At 53.5% G+C, this 14,887-nt stretch overlaps 8 protein-coding genes across 8 annotated transcripts; 6 read left to right on the plus strand and 2 right to left on the minus strand.

Moving 5' to 3' along the window:
* Positions 1–297: 297 nt before the first annotated feature.
* BO86DRAFT_312816 (cupin domain-containing protein) lies at positions 298–804 on the plus strand (the record flags this gene model as incomplete). Its single annotated transcript, XM_025667974.1, has 1 exon — positions 298–804. The coding sequence occupies one exon, from the start codon at positions 298–300 to the stop codon at positions 802–804; it is 507 nt and encodes a 168-aa protein (XP_025527830.1).
* Positions 805–2,008: 1,204 nt separating this feature from the next.
* On the plus strand, positions 2,009–3,022 carry BO86DRAFT_429970 (uncharacterized protein; the record flags this gene model as incomplete). Its single annotated transcript, XM_025675661.1, has 3 exons — positions 2,009–2,026; positions 2,087–2,275; positions 2,693–3,022. The coding sequence occupies 3 exons, from the start codon at positions 2,009–2,011 to the stop codon at positions 3,020–3,022; spliced, it is 537 nt and encodes a 178-aa protein (XP_025527831.1).
* On the minus strand, positions 2,785–3,557 carry BO86DRAFT_429971 (putative sterigmatocystin biosynthesis cytochrome P450 monooxygenase). The gene has a single exon (XM_025675662.1). The coding sequence runs from the start codon at positions 3,535–3,537 to the stop codon at positions 3,100–3,102; it is 438 nt and encodes a 145-aa protein (XP_025527832.1). The 5' UTR covers positions 3,538–3,557; the 3' UTR covers positions 2,785–3,099.
* Positions 3,558–4,536: 979 nt separating this feature from the next.
* Positions 4,537–5,806, plus strand: BO86DRAFT_429975 (aldo/keto reductase family protein). Its single transcript, XM_025675663.1, has 2 exons — positions 4,537–5,123; positions 5,186–5,806. The coding sequence occupies exons 1-2, from the start codon at positions 4,592–4,594 to the stop codon at positions 5,695–5,697; spliced, it is 1,044 nt and encodes a 347-aa protein (XP_025527833.1). The 5' UTR covers positions 4,537–4,591; the 3' UTR covers positions 5,698–5,806.
* A 628-nt stretch (positions 5,807–6,434) lies between these two features.
* Positions 6,435–8,632, plus strand: BO86DRAFT_448179 (fungal specific transcription factor domain-containing protein; the record flags this gene model as incomplete). Its single annotated transcript, XM_025676627.1, has 7 exons — positions 6,435–6,450; positions 6,792–7,288; positions 7,319–7,361; positions 7,418–7,832; positions 7,892–8,183; positions 8,234–8,525; positions 8,601–8,632. The coding sequence occupies 7 exons, from the start codon at positions 6,435–6,437 to the stop codon at positions 8,630–8,632; spliced, it is 1,587 nt and encodes a 528-aa protein (XP_025527834.1).
* A 46-nt stretch (positions 8,633–8,678) lies between these two features.
* On the minus strand, positions 8,679–10,418 carry BO86DRAFT_91213 (Zn(II)2Cys6 transcription factor). The gene is made up of 2 exons (XM_025677790.1): positions 10,217–10,418; positions 8,679–10,158 (listed from the first exon to the last, which is right to left on the minus strand). The coding sequence occupies exons 1-2, from the start codon at positions 10,271–10,273 to the stop codon at positions 8,725–8,727; spliced, it is 1,491 nt and encodes a 496-aa protein (XP_025527835.1). The 5' UTR covers positions 10,274–10,418; the 3' UTR covers positions 8,679–8,724.
* A 52-nt stretch (positions 10,419–10,470) lies between these two features.
* BO86DRAFT_429986 (uncharacterized protein) lies at positions 10,471–11,712 on the plus strand. Its single transcript, XM_025675664.1, has 2 exons — positions 10,471–11,092; positions 11,167–11,712. Exons 1-2 carry the CDS (start codon positions 10,809–10,811, stop codon positions 11,660–11,662), a joined length of 780 nt encoding a protein of 259 aa, XP_025527836.1. The 5' UTR covers positions 10,471–10,808; the 3' UTR covers positions 11,663–11,712.
* Positions 11,713–12,275: 563 nt separating this feature from the next.
* On the plus strand, positions 12,276–14,872 carry BO86DRAFT_379194 (alpha/beta-hydrolase; the record flags this gene model as incomplete). Its single annotated transcript, XM_025670662.1, has 8 exons — positions 12,276–12,347; positions 12,418–12,473; positions 12,579–13,252; positions 13,341–13,591; positions 13,642–13,959; positions 14,111–14,130; positions 14,198–14,295; positions 14,589–14,872. 8 exons carry the CDS (start codon positions 12,276–12,278, stop codon positions 14,870–14,872), a joined length of 1,773 nt encoding a protein of 590 aa, XP_025527837.1.
* Between the last annotated feature and the right edge of the window lie 15 nt (positions 14,873–14,887).

A 14,887-nucleotide genomic window follows, 5' to 3' on the forward strand; every position in this document is an offset into this window, starting at 1 on the left:
GACGGAGCGTGGTACAGTAAGCAATGCGGAACTGCAAGGATTCGAGTGCGAGTGAATGATAGTAGTCAGTGAACGGCGTTCTTTCTTTGTTAGATATACCGTCAGGATTAGAATCGAACCACAACAACAAACACGTATACCCCCTTTTCAAGATTCAAGAAGACCGCTATACGCTACCTAGCTGATCATGTCCATCTAATCCTACCTTCCCATCTGCTCTCCAAAGACAGTAAGCCCCAGCTTCATCAAAACAGAAACTCGCAAAACGCAAAATCCGACTAACTCCCCGCGAGAGAAATGGCGCTGGCAACCACCACCCACACAGCCCAGCAAGTCATCTCGGCCCTCAACCTCACTTCCCACCCCGAGAAAGGCTACTACATTGAGACTTTCCGCGACCCGAACACCACCCCCGAGGGCCGCGCCCCCAGTACCTATATCTACTACCTCCTTGAGGGCGAGTCCGGCGTCTCACATTGGCACCGCGTGCTGGACACTGTCGAAGTCTGGCATTACTACGCTGGTGCCCCACTGCAGCTCTCGCTAGCCTGGGATGATGGCACGGCAGTGCGCGACCTTGTCCTAGGCCCGGACATCTGGACCGACCAGCGACCACAGATTGTGATTGAACGCGGGGAGTGGCAGCATGCCTTGTCGTTAGGGGACTGGACCTTGGTGGGATGCTCCGTGGCCCCAGGCTTCGAATTTGGGGGGTTTGAGATGGCAGAGCCGGGGTGGGAGCCGAAGGGGCTGGTGGCCGGGGAAGATGATGACGGGAAGGGGCAGGAGAAGATGAAGAACTGAATGGATTCTCATTCCTTTTCTCTGAGAGGAGCATTCGATATGAAATGTGACTGTCAAAGTGGAAACCTCGTAGTCTTCTACAGATTGGCCATCGCATCACACGAGGCATGTGAGCTGAGCAAATGAAGTCAAGTCGTGAAGCATGGTACAACAAATAGGACCTGTGTCCTTTGATTCATTCCTATCACAGCGTTCTGGCCTCCCGAGACCAATATCACTATGCCAATTCCTCCGAGTGCCGGATGCAGAAGCAATTCAAGTTGGTGTCTATAGATTCCAGGATCGACTTATTTTTTTCGACCGATTTATCTCCCTTTTAGGTAAGTCCCAAGTATTATATATGATAAGACCAGGGAATGTTATGTAGGGTAAAGTAAATGTGGCATAGAGATTGTTAGAAAGCAGGCTAAGCAGACGATTGTAGGAAATGTGATGTGTGCTAAAAATTTCGCTCTAACGTGATCTGCTTTGTCAGGTGACAGTAGCAATAAGTGCAACATCTGGATGGGAGTAAGTGGGCAGCATATGTGGGGGAGCTGGGACCCATGGTCCAGGTCGTCGGAAGGCAGAGTATTTCCCGCCGGGTCACCCCTTGCTCAAGCCTTGGATCCTTGATACAGACCTTATCGGGAATACCTTGAGGTGAGATTGATACTACCCACGTAGCTGGTACATCTGGAGTGTGGACACAAACTGCGCTTTCAGAGTTTTGTGTGGTGGCGGCGGCGGCGGCAGGCTGAAGCCTCGATTACATCTACCGGACCTCGGCAATATCTTCTGTATCGGGTGCTCATTAGGGCTACTCACTAACCTTATCACGGGTCGGTTTGCAGAAGTCTCAACTGAAGGGAGGATGATCACTATGTGGTGGTCTGCAAACCTGATTCGTAGACTGGAGATGTAGTGGAATCGCCTTCAACATAATCGACCAATCAGCGACACGAGTCACGAACGAAGTGCTCTCAGATCTTGAGATCATCTCTTGCTTGACCCCACACACCCACATTTCAGCTGGCACAGGGCCACAGGCAGTGTATTTTCCCGTATGGTTTCTAATGGCCTACGAACTAGCCTAGTAGTATAAATAGCCTGCAAAGGTTCTCTGCACAGCGAGAGGCAGAATCCAACCCCCAAAGCGTGTCAAGCCTCCCCACGAAAACCACCAACCCTAAACCGAAGCCTTTCTTGCTGTACTACAGTTCAAATGGCTCCCTGTTCGTCGGTGCGTAATCTCCTACCAACTTCGTACAAGAGAGAAAATACTAAAGAAGAGCATGTCTAGGAATGCCAAAACGGCTATTGGACCTGCGTGTGCCATGGTGGCAAATGGACATGCCATCTCTGCAATGGCTCCGGGGAACTTGAAAATGCCTGGGAAGGGAAGACCTCCTCAGAAGGCTGGGCCAATGGCAGAGGGTTTACGGCGGAGAGATCTAACAAATGCGGCCTTTGTGGTGGTAGCGGGCAGAAGGTAAGGACACCCGCCTCCTGCTTTTCTTGAGATCCGAACATTGGGATGGGCTAACATGTCCGACGATCAGTACTGCGCCACATGTCATGGCACGCACCGCAAGAAGTGCAATACATGTCATGGAACGGGAGTGGAGCCCAATGCCGAGTAAATCTCCACGGGCTGCTACTTTCTGTCTGGATCCATGATCATTGGGGAAACAGATCAGTTCACGGCAATAGCCAGTCAATACTGCACGCGCGAAAGCTACGGATTTTCTGGGTGAAGGTACATACCTTGTCGGCCGCCTGCGAGTTGCTGATACGGCTGTGTGACGATATTTTAGGTTAAAACAGTTAGCTAACGTATAGTTCCACTAAATATGGCTGTAATACACATATTTTTACATAAAATACTCTAAATACTTCGATGGTTTAGCCAGCGCAAGATATTCTCCAGTGTTTTTTGTTATTTACCTTCCGAAACATGTTCTATACTCAGAGTAGCCATGGTCTCACTACCGGTGATTTGGGCGAGGCCTCGCCCTCTCGGGGGGGTCGGCCGTCGCCCGCAGCGGATCCTGGTCAGTCGCTTCTGCAAGGCCAATCTGGCGTGTTTGTCCTGGTGTTGGCATTGGCGAGCCGTACGCAGCGAATAGGGCAGCAGGAGCCCAAGCACCGTTTTGAGAACGGTGCAAGCATTGGCCGCGTTGATGATGGGGATCACCTTAATAGAGTCGAACAGAGCAGAGTAGAGACCCAGTGGTGATATTTTCCACCAGCGAGGCCACCAAAAGGCCCACCGAACGCAAGGTCTCCGATGAGGTCAAACGTTGTCAGGTTGTACTATTTCCCTATCTCAGCTTCGTGTCCCCTGTCGGCCAGCTCCCTGAGCCGGTCTAGAAGCTGGTCGAGATACCCGGTGATGATCAGTTCTTGGGCCTGCAGGGCCTTGGGTGAGGAAGCGTGGGCCAGAGCTTTGCGATATCGGGCATGGTTTGTGTCGTTGGCGCCGATGATATTGCTTGCATTGCGCGTAGAAGATTGTGCCCTTGGAAGCTGGCTGTGGCCATGGCCGTAGATGTCTTTCCACGCTTGGGCCGTGGTGAAGGAGACTTCATGGTGACCGTATCTAAGAGCACTGCCGTATACCGTGTGGTACCTCTGGATGTCGCTTTCTAATTGCCCTCGGATGCGGAGATATGGCGCTGGATTGAGAAAGTGATCCAAAGTTTTGGGCCATGAATGTGGCGAAGTGGGTGCAGGTGGAGGTAGTAGATCCATATGCCCGATATATAGATGAGCTAGAGTACGAGGGCGGCCGTCGCTAGCATGATTGGAGATCTATGTAGACAAAAATGGGGAGGAATAGAATATGAAGCACACAACAAGGACAAAGACACCTGCGTAGAAATTACTAGAGAACTCGACTTCGATTCTGACGGCAGGCACAGATCGGCGCCAACACTACTAGTTATACCGTGTTCTATACGCACAATATGCATTGCGGTACACGCTGTCTGTCGGTCGCGGAGATACTTTGCATGTACTGTACTCCGTGTGCCTTCACAGATGTCCTCGAAATGATTTTACTACCACGAACAGGATCGCTCCGATGCTAGAATAACTCAAACATCACAATTACGCTGCTTATGCCAGCGCAGCTCCTGAAGGTTGGTGAAGCATATGAGGTACATCCTACCGAGCATTAAACAGCGTAACATCTCGTACATGTACAGTACAGTACACATGCTTGATAATGGCCAGAGAGTAAATATTCATGGCTGTAGCAAGAATAAGGCATAGAGATGTAGTGAACATATCAACGATCATGACCTTCCAACCTGAGCAGATTTTTGACGAACACAAATCCGTCACAATTCGAAGGAAGAACAACAGGAAACAGAGAGATCCATCCGTTCCCCCCTACGAAGACGATATCCATAATGTCACGGAACGTATTCTGCGCCGCACCCGAGCGGATGAGCGGCATGTCTTCTTCCGGAGATCCCGTTAGCCGGAGGCCGTGCCCGTCGGAGTCGAACTTCCTAATCGGGATGCATCCAACCCTAGGTAATAACCCTGACCTTCAGTATTATGGATATTACTAGCCGTGTCTAGAGGCAGTACTAGATAGCTACGGAACGAACCGAGTACTGAATCTTTATAGTGTTTGCATAGATCAGCTGTAACCCTCTCTTCTGAGAGTACACCATATAATAAGAGGATGCCCACAATCGCAATTTGAAACGCCAGAATCATTATTTCTCTCCCCAGACCACGGTTGAACACAAACTTGCTCTCACTCCAGCCACTAAAAAGGGCTTCTTACCACAATATGTCATCTGAAATCAGCGCCAAAAGACGCATCATCCTTGGGTTGATGACCCTTGGCCCAGACGCCACCCACGGTGCTCGCATCACGAGTCTGGATGAATTCAATCGGTGCCTGGACCTGTTCCAAGAGAAAGGCTACGGTGAGGTGGACACCGCTCGACTCTACGATGGCGGTCGGCAGGAGGCATTCACCCGCCAGACAGGCTGGAAAGAACGAGGCCTCTCAATGGCAACGAAGTGGGCCCCACTCACATCAGGCGCCCACCGCGCAGAAATCCTGGAGGAGAGGCTGGATGAGTCCCTACGAGAGCTGGGAACGGACCAGGTGGACATCTTCTATCTCCATGCGGCGGATCGCACCACCCCTTTCCCAGAGACGTTCGAAGCACTCGACCGACTGTACCGACAGGGGAAGTTTAAGCAGCTGGGACTCAGCAACTTCTCTGCCTTTGAGGTTGCGGAAGTCGCAACTCTGTGCAATGAACGCGGCTGGGTCCGGCCCACGATCTACCAGGCGATTTACAATGCGCTGAGTAAGGATGACCCATCCCGTTTATGCAAGCAATCAAAGTGCTAATTGATCTACCTAACCAAGCACGTGGGATTGAGGATGAGCTCATCCCCTGCTGCCGCCGCTGGGGCATTGACGTGGTCGTCTTCAACCCCTTGGCAGGCGGGTTCTTTTCTGGCAAATACAAGACGGCTGAGCAGCCTGCCGACGGACGATTCAGTGACGGGAACCCAATGCAGGGCAAGATGTATCGGGATCGGTACTTCAAATCGAGCATCTTCCGTTCTTTGAAAATACTGGAGCCGGTGGCTCAGAAGCACGGACTGTCAATGGTGGAGGTGGCCCTTCGCTGGTGTGTCCATCACTCGGCTTTGAGAATCACCGATGGTCGTGATGGTATTATCACAGGATTTAGCAGCTTTGAGCAGCTCGAGGGCAACCTGAATGATCTGGAGAAGGATCCTCTACCGACCGAGGTCCTTGATGCTTTAGATCAGGCTTGGTCTGTTGCCAAGGTTGATGCAAGCAAATTTTGGCATGGCGAGCTGGTGTATGGATACGAAACTCCGGGAGCGCTGTTGCAGGAGCGCAGCTGACGCATTATGTGGGGTGAACGACTTGCTTACAAAGTCATAGAAGTCCATGATGTTAAAAAGCCTAGATGGCCTCATCCTTCATATAATTTGTCCAGAAAGCTAAGGGTCAAGGCAGGCATGCCAAACACGTTCTCATAGCCAACTGATTCTCCCCGAATCTCTGCAAATGAGCAGTAGCACTACTTGAAGTAATTGGATTTTTGCAAGCATTATATGCCGAAAGTATGCAAATGATGTGAATCCGAATTCAAATCTGCGAGTCTGACTGACGTAGTATGCCATGGTAGAATATCAATACCTCGTCCACGGACGGTCTGCTGGGTCAAGTACTCTGTAGCAATAGCATCTTGCGCAGAACTCATCTGAGACACATCATAGCTGAAGAGCAACAGGCATGGTTGGTCTCACTTTTCAGCAGATGGCAGGACAATGCCTAGTAGTTGTTCCATGGAGAAACAGAAAGGAAGAGACCCAACCTATGAGACTGGAATTCGGGTCCACCGTGGAGTGACCCGTGACCCGAGACCCGTGACCCGGAGCGGACCTACTCTTTATGGAGATGGCTTGCCGAGTCACATGACCTCAGCTCTTTTTCGATCTCATCCTCTTGGAGAAGTTCCGTTCCGCATCCATGATCCATCATCCGGACAAGACAGTTGTGGTGAGTCAATAGTAAAGACATAGTGAGGTCAAGAAAAGTATGCCACCAACAGTATCCCGGCCTTCTTTGCGCCGAAATGGCAAATTACAGGCGTGTGAGGCGTGCCGTAAACTTAAGATCAAATGCGATCATTCGCTACCGAGCTGTGCCCGCTGCACCGAGAAACAGTTACGCTGTATCTATGCTTCTGCGCGTACAACAAGAGGGTTTCGACCCGTCACCTTCCGTGAACAGCCCCGTATCAGCTCGGTGACAGAAGCTGCAGTGCCGGACACTCCGGTCTTTCAGGTGCTCTCACCCTCAGCTGGTCCAGCGACATCAATCGCTGGAGGCCCGGCTGTGGTGGCGAGAGCCAGATCTCCTCAAGCCCGTGCTGACCGTACTCTGATCAGCCAACACCAGCAGTCAACCCGCGAGCTGTCCAGCAACGAAGAAGACCCTGTCGTGGTTCATGACCCACTCAACCCACATCTCGTTTACCTGGGCGTGCAGGTGCTGGAATTTGTTCATCGGAACCTGCCGCTGCTACGAAACCTTATTGTCCACCTGTACGGCTTCAATTACCTGCCGATCCTTCCAGAACCCGTCTTGCTTCCGGGATGGGATACGCTGTGGAATCAACTAGTCAGCTTCAACCTTGCGGATGAATCCGCCAAAGTCAGTCTCGTAGCTCGCATATTCCACATATCCCAACACCCCATCTCTGTCACTGAGTCGACGTCGCTCCACAGCCTTCATCGTTTCATAGGCGGAGATAGTCTTCGGTGGGAGACGATAGGTAACGTGTTAATGTTGGCCAATTGCGATCTGCTACACATCCATTATCGCGACCTTGCCGGTGCAGATCCGCGCCAACGAGAACCACCAGTGCTACGCTCGGAATTTCAGCAAGTTACCGAGGTTTTCACGCAGCTGACTCGCGCCCTGCCAGTGTGTGATGAGTTAAGCCTCTGTCTGAAGTATAATCGTTTTCTTCTGGCGTATCACCAATCGGACGATTCTGGTAAGTACGTGCTCTCTGAATTGTTTTTGGCGCCACTTTGACAAGGTTTCAAATAGGTCAGTCCCTTCACTCATCCTTCGCTGAGATCGTCTCTGCAACCTACACGGCAGGCTTTCATCGTATCATCCCATTGGCAGGAGGGCGCCTCAGCTTCGTACCGCAGTGGCGCCGACGAATATTCTCTATGGTCTACACCATGGATAAGAAACTGGCGACGTTTCTTGACCGTCCGCCCCTAGTGACGCGTCAGTACTGTGACATGGAGGCTCCGGCAGATGTAAACATAAGTGATAGCGACGCCACGGGGATGAGGAGCGAGGGGATCTCGTTCGATGCGCTTGGGTTCACTATTGGGGGCAAAAGCTCTCCGATCACGTTCATTCGTCTTCGCTTTCTCCTCGCCATCATCAAGGAGGAGATTCTTGAACTGCAGCTTGGCACAAACAAATCGACTATACCTGAAAAGACCCCGTATGTTGCTCACTGTGGTTCCCACAAGTCCGTTGGGAGACAACTGACACAGGCTCCAGACAAATTCTAGACAGGCTCGACGCATTGTGGCAGTCTTGTCCCAGCTACATGAAATATACCAGTGATATGTGGCAGATGCCGCTCGGGTGTGCGGAGACTCTTACTCATCTCTACAATTATCTGGACTTCCTCCATTGCAGGTTTCTGACTCTAAGACTTGCGCAACATGATACCTCCCAGGAGTGTTCCCATCTGCTGATTGTAGTGGCACAGGAGGTCCTTTCGACCTTGCTTGTCCTTAATGAAGAGCGAGACAGGGTGAGAGAAGTGACCACTGATTTAGCTCCAATTGTACGTGCAATCCTATGTTTCTACCATCCATTGCTGATGAACATCCTTAGTTTCTGCCCTATGGACTTCCGAGTGCAGAGATTCTCCTGTCTGAGATGCTTCGCTATGGCTCCAGTGCTGTGGGTAACAGGGACATGTATCCGAGCCTCTCACATGCAAAAGCCCTCCGCAACCTCACCGTCTACGTCTCATGTCTGTCATGGGTGTCTCCTCGGGGTACCAGGAACTCTAGCTGCTGCAAGAAAGCCCAGGCACGACTCGAGCAGCTCTTGGACCGGATCCTTGATCCCATTAGCACGGTCGGCGATGTGGCACCGGAAAACGCGGGTCTCGGCAGTGATAGTGTTCCCCTCCCGGACTTAGCGGAGTATAGCCCACACTTAGATCTTAGCTCGATGCTTAGTTGGGATCTTTCAGGGATGGAATGGGGCTATGCTCCGTTCGTTTAGAAGAAGGGGTTGACCTCCTTATCTCGTGGGTCTCTCATTCATCTTCGGATATATTACTTGCTGGAAAGAGGTGGCACCAGCCACTAGCCGCCTTACTCTTTCGACTGATCTATCCTAACCATGTCCTCAAGAAGTGGCAGCGCCATCTCCATCCCCGCCCCCTGGAAAATCTCCCGAAAGCGTCGAATGATCCACTTACGGGCCGGCTCTGCGGTGACGGGTGATTTCCCGACCATGTAAAGACACCAAATCAGAATGTATGCACCCGACACGCTGGCTCTCGGGCTAACATCCCCTGCATAGGGTTGAGATGGGTAAGAGGGCGGGGCCACGATTCCCAGCGCCTGCGGCACCGTGGCCAGAATATCCTCGCCCACGCGGGAGAGGATTCCGACAGTCTCGTGCAGTTGCTGACGGCGCAAGCGAAGTTGCGCAGCTGGGGCGGCGGGGTTCAGCGTGAGCATCTTCTTCAGAAGATAGCATATAATCTCGCAGACAATCATTTGGATGCTGCGCGCGTTGTTCCAGGCTCGAAGCGCCCACGGGGTGAGGTAGAAGTCGACGCGACCGTTGTAGATCGCGTCAGGATTTCCGCCGACCCATCCCGCTTCTTCCGCGGTGGTGGTGTAAAACGGCTCTTGAACGGCGAGGGTCGCCATCGCGAGTTCAAAATCCCGCTCCAATACCAGCGCAGCGTCGAGAAGATCGGGTAATTGAGTTGTGCCTGTGCTTTCCATCACCTGCCAGAGCAGGTCCACACACCGGGTAGCCAGCACCCCTATGTCCCAGATGGCGTTGGGAGCGCCGACGTGCTTGGCGGCCTCGTCCTGGAGGGCACGCATATCCGCCGGGAACGGTTGGTTGGTGCGGGTGCAGGCGGCTATGATGTCGGTGCGGACCTGCGTGAAGAGGAGGAGGGCGGTCGGGTTGCCGCGCGCGAATTGGCCCTTGCCGCGGAGCACGGTCAGCGCGGCCGCCCCCTGCACGTGACGCACCCAGGCGTCAAAGCCCGAGAAGTGCTCGAACACGCCCAGGGAGATAACGGCCATCAGCGTGCTGTCTTTAACTGACTCCACGGGCGAGGCCAGGGCAGCGTTGACGCTCCGGATGGCCTCCGCGTACTTGATGCGCGCTTGGCGCACCAGCTCCGGCTGACGATGGGAGTTCGCCAGCGTCACCAGGCCGACCGCGGCCAGGCTGGCGACCAGGGTGGGCTGGTCGTCATTGGTGCCCAGAGTGGCCGGGATATAGTTGAGGTATCCACGCGAGGGGCTGTGGTCGCCAGTGACAAAATGATGCAGGAAGGCGTTGACGCCCACCTGGTCCATGCTCGGACACAGTGAGGGCTGGGGGGGTGGGGGCGACAGGGGGCTGTGTGTGATGGTCGTCGAGGCTGCCTGACACTGCGACCGCTGGATGGTTTGGTTGGTCTGATCGCGAAAGACCAGGTCCCATTGATCTCGGTAGCCGGGACATTCTTCCCGCAGTCGAATGCATTGCCCGCATTGGGGGCGCTGTTTGTCGCACTGTTCGGGATAGTCAGCGCCCCTGAACCACGGCAAGACCGAATGGAATGTTACCCACGCGTCGTTTGACGGCTCGGCAGTTGCCACAGCTTTTGGAGACTCGTGGACCAGACATATCTGCGACCGGAAGGAGGGTCTACGGAAATTAAAATTAAACGTGAACCTGTGTGAATCCTGAATCCCTGTAACAGCTCAAGCAAGTGCTTGGGTCCAACATCCAAGGCGACGGGAGGGGCATTGGCGGCATGCAGAGAGTGAATTGGCAGGAGGTGGTGTGGGGTGGGAGGGGTGGAGGGACTCAAGGGAGACTAGAGAGAAGCAACCGAGATCGGCGGGGGCCAAGAGATTTCAATCAGTTTCCTTGGGCATTTTGTGGGTTGGAAAGCGGGCCGCGGGACCCACTGGGCTCCCGTCAGCACTAGTCCGCTTACGGTAGGCGAGATGCTCTACCATTCATCGTCCGTCGATAACTTCAAAGTTTTAGGGCTGTGTTTTCCCAAACATATCAGCCGCAACAACTTTTGGGAACATAAATGCTACCTCCCTTCTGCTTTCTCTTCGTCTGCATCATCTCTGCATCCGACTTCAGATCTTCTTGACTACCGCAAACACCACGTTTTATTTAGCATCTTTCTTCCTCACTACCTACAATGGGCACCGTTACCTACCGCGACGGGATCGCTATCCTACAGCTCATCGTTTTCCCCGTCATTCTCGTTGCTGCCATATTTATCTGGAGACGAACTGGATGGCGGGTTGGTAGCAAGATCTGGCGATTCGCAGTCACACTCTCCCTCATTCGAATTGCCGGCAGCATCGCGTCACTCTTGACCATCAGCCATGATTCCTACAATGTCGAGGTCGCCGTAGCGGTGTGCGAGCTCATCGGCATTGCTCCTCTGCTACTCACCTATGTCGGTCTCTTGAGACAAATGTAAGTGCCCACGACAAATCAAACATGCCTACCGCCGCATGTTCCAGAACGAGCTAACCGCAATGAATCACCAGCGACACGCAGCAAAGCCTCCCTCCCCGCTTCCTCAACATTGTGTCCCTCGTCTGCATTATTGGCTTGATCCTCGGCATTGCAGGTGTCAGCAGTGCGGATGACAACGGCACCTACCACGTGAACAGCATCGTTAAGGCATCCATGGGCATTTTCCTCGCCATCTTCGTCCTCATCGTTGCGATCGGCGCATGGCTCTTCGTGCAAATTCGCCCCACCATGCGGGCGTTCCAGAGGAAGCTCTTTCTCGCGATCGCGCTCTCCTGTCCTCTGCTCATTGTCCGGCTGGTTTACTCGGCGATGGGAGATTACACGACTGATACCCGGTTCACGGTGCTGGTGGGTAGTCCCACCATCTACCTGTGCATGGATGTGCTGGAGGAGATTTTCGCTATGCTCATCACTATGGTTCTGGGGGTCTCGGCTGTGTTGGAGAAGGATTTTGTGCAGTTGAGTCCGACTGAGAGGTCCGCAGATGGAAAGATTGAAGGAGTATGAGGGCTTTTCCGGCAGTTAGCTTAAGTGGTTTATTTGAATTTCTATGTGCGATGCGATATATGTGATTAGAGTCTTAGTCGATCAAATGTGAGCTTTTACAGAATCGCGACCTGCGTGGCAGAAATGGATTCTCCTACATAGTATCTTCATTCCTACTCAGATAGAGGTCGTTTAATTGGAACATAATGAGCTACGGAATAGTGCCTTAGTCTATCCTGAAAGATGTGGTCATACAATAACAAATTGTGAGTTTGAGCCCCTTGAAGGGCTCCACTACGACGAAGCGTAGATTATCTCAGGACCCCACAGTCGGATCCCTAGAAGATTTAGTAGTTTGAGGCTGTGTGCCAACGTCGATCATTGCCTTCAACATGGGACAAACACATCAATTTACCTACAGAATTGACATGTATAGTGCATGCTTGGGGTGCCTGAGGTGCTTACCTAGGTAGCATCCCCACTGTGGGGCTAAGGTGGCTGTGGTTCGCTCGCCTGTTTATATTGAGAAGTTCTCCGCTTATCATCCCGTCATGGAGAGAGCCTCGAGACTAAGGCCCGAAAGGGCAATCGAGATGTTCAGCCAATCAACTGATGAAACAAAGCAGAACATGCAATGTCGATCGGTACCTTAGTACGGAACCTTAGTGGCCTGGAGGTATCCATGATCATGGATATACTATACCTGGTAGGTATACTCTACCCGCAACTCAGCCTCATCCTCCCAAGTTGCCCATACCTTGCTAATTCTGGTCCAGCCGAGCACGCTCAACTCAACCCATGTTGGAAATTCAGCCCGAGCTTCAGCTTTCCGGTAGGTTCCATCGAAACAGACAAGCCCTTTTCCCTTCTGCTCAAACATGAAAATGTGATTCTCCACTTGTTCAATTCTGGCGATCTGTGCGCTTCTTCCGCACAGCCATTCAAGCTCTCTCCTACAGCACCGTCTAAGAGCTCTCGTTGAGAGTCTCGACGAAGCCCACTTTGAAGGAACAGTCGCAAATGATGTCGAGTCGCTCCTGAATATCCGTTTTGGCCAGGACACCTCTGGTCTCAACCGATTCGCGCCACCGAAGCCATTCAATTATGCCCCCGGCACCTTGGTGAATGCCACCCAGGTCGGCGCCGCCTGCCCGCAACCGCAACAAGCGGTTTCCAGCATGCCCCTGTTTGACAATGTTACCACCATGTCGGAGGACTGTCTCACTCTCCGAATTGACCGACCAGCCAGAACTCTATCTTCCGCCAAGATCCCCGTCATGGTCTGGATCTATGGCGGCGGGGACTCATTCGGGCAGATCTACGACTCGGTCTACGACCCGACGGGGCTCGTGACCGGCACTGCCCAGAAGGGCTTCCCTATCATCTATGTCGCCGTCAAATACCGCGTCGGGGTCTTCGGGCTTGCTGCCTCTCCCGCGCTCGCCGCCAGCGACTCACTGAATGTCGGGCTGTTGGGCCAGCGGCTGGCCCTCGAATGGGTGCAGAAGCACATCGCCGGCTTCGGCGGCGACCCGGACCCGGACCAAGTCACCATTGTCGGCGAGAGCGAGGGCGCAACCGGAGTCGGTCTTCTGATGACCGCATACGGCGGTCGGGAAAGAAAGCACCCTTCCAGCGCGCCATCATGGAATCAGGCGGCCGAATGGCCGACCGAAGAATAGCCGGCAATAAGTCCTAGGTGCATACCGCACAATTGACCAACTGCCCACCCTCGCCTCCGACACGGACGTGGCCTTGTTCCTGGCCACCAAGTATCCCGCCCTGTCCGCCACCCGCATCGAGCAAGCCCTAGCCCTGTACCCCGTCTCCGACTTCGCTGGGCTTCCCGCTGAGAACATCTCAGCGCAGTATTTCCGCCCGAGCCGAATGAAGCGCGACGCCGAATTCTCCTGTCCCGCGCTCGCTCTACACCGCGCAGATGACCGCGCGGTACGTTACCGTGCCCACCACCGCAACCTACCTGTTCGCTTTCAACCAAGCGCTATTCCGATCCTGGTACGCGGAGGCCAATGACCTCCTACCTCGGGGTCTCGCACTTCAGCGACATTCCCTACCTCTTCGACCAGGCGCAGAGCAGTTCGCGATACGCCCCGTACGCGACGGCAGCCGATCGCATTCTGTCCTCGGACATAAGTGACAGCTGGGCGGCCTTTGCGGCATTCGGGTCTCTCTCGCACGGCAATGGCACGATCGCTGGATGGACGGGCTTCACGAACTCGTCTCCTTCTCGGTCTATTCATGACCACCATTCTGCAAGTCCGCGTGGGAGTACCCATTCGAATTATCGAGTCCGGAGGGTGAGATTCGGGGAATAGGGTAGAATGACACCCAGGGCGGGTAAGTTATGCGGATCTTGCCGCTCGATGCGATTTCTAGACTTCTCGGGAAGTGGTGGAGGCACTACAGGTTTGAAATTAGATTTCTCTTGAACGAAATACAACCTGTTAGAAGGCTAAGGGGGGCTTTATGTATGTAATGGTATGGTCACGGGCTGGAAATAATCTGGGGAAGTCGCTAGTCATGATTATCTAGCAGGAAATTAACGACAACCGTCTTTGGCGGGTTAGCCGGCTTATCCGAGCGCTTTTCGCAGGTTAAAATATCCTCCACTCAGTCACGTCACATAGTGCCAGGTCCGTCCGCAGCCCGTCATTAAATCAAGGCACTTCGACCCTCGTGTGGGTGCTGTTGCTGTCCGCCCAGCAACCAAGTACAGTGCAATATCTCCAATGCCCGACTATCCGCCCACGCCAACCAATGTTACCCGATAAGATGTGGCCCGTCTTCTACGAGGTCGATTTCCACCGACTCCCTCTTCATCAAGGGGTCCAGGACACTACCGGTCAGCTATTGCCCTGATCACGACCATCGTCTAGGGGGCTAACGATCGACTCCATAGACCCCGATACATGCATCATATGCTTAGAACCACTGGACTGCACAGCGATCTACCGCCAGCTACCGTGCGAGCACAGCTTTCATCAGCCGTGCATCGACGCCTGGCTCTGCAGCCACGACACCAGCTGTCCGCTCTGTCGGGCCAAGTTTTACCATCTTCGCCGGCGGATCCAGCCCGCCCACACGGCGGTCCAGCAGCAACCCCTCCCTCCGGTCGCGCGGCCAGGGTCCTTCCGCTCGTGGTGCAAAAGGGCCTTCAAACGAGCGGCTACGGCGGAGCAACCACCTGGCATTGCTCCGCCGCTCATGTAAACGAGCCTCGCGCAT

This window comes from Aspergillus japonicus, assembly GCF_003184785.1.
Source record: "Aspergillus japonicus CBS 114.51 unplaced genomic scaffold BO86scaffold_23, whole genome shotgun sequence".
Classification (NCBI taxonomy): domain Eukaryota; kingdom Fungi; phylum Ascomycota; class Eurotiomycetes; order Eurotiales; family Aspergillaceae; genus Aspergillus; species Aspergillus japonicus.

Coding starts and splice junctions, on each gene's coding strand:
- BO86DRAFT_429971 (XM_025675662.1), bottom strand. CDS start 3,537: ATGGATCTACTACCTCCACCTGCACCCACTTCGCCACATTCATGGCCC.
- BO86DRAFT_429975 (XM_025675663.1), top strand. CDS start 4,592: ATGTCATCTGAAATCAGCGCCAAAAGACGCATCATCCTTGGGTTGATG. Junction 5,124..5,185: donor GGCGATTTACAATGCGCTGA/GTAAGGATGACC, acceptor TACCTAACCAAG/CACGTGGGATTGAGGATGAG.
- BO86DRAFT_91213 (XM_025677790.1), bottom strand. CDS start 10,273: ATGTCTGGTCCACGAGTCTCCAAAAGCTGTGGCAACTGCCGAGCCGTC. Junction 10,159..10,216: donor GCCGAGCCGTCAAACGACGC/GTGGGTAACATT, acceptor TATCCCGAACAG/TGCGACAAACAGCGCCCCCA.
- BO86DRAFT_429986 (XM_025675664.1), top strand. CDS start 10,809: ATGGGCACCGTTACCTACCGCGACGGGATCGCTATCCTACAGCTCATC. Junction 11,093..11,166: donor GTCGGTCTCTTGAGACAAAT/GTAAGTGCCCAC, acceptor ATGAATCACCAG/CGACACGCAGCAAAGCCTCC.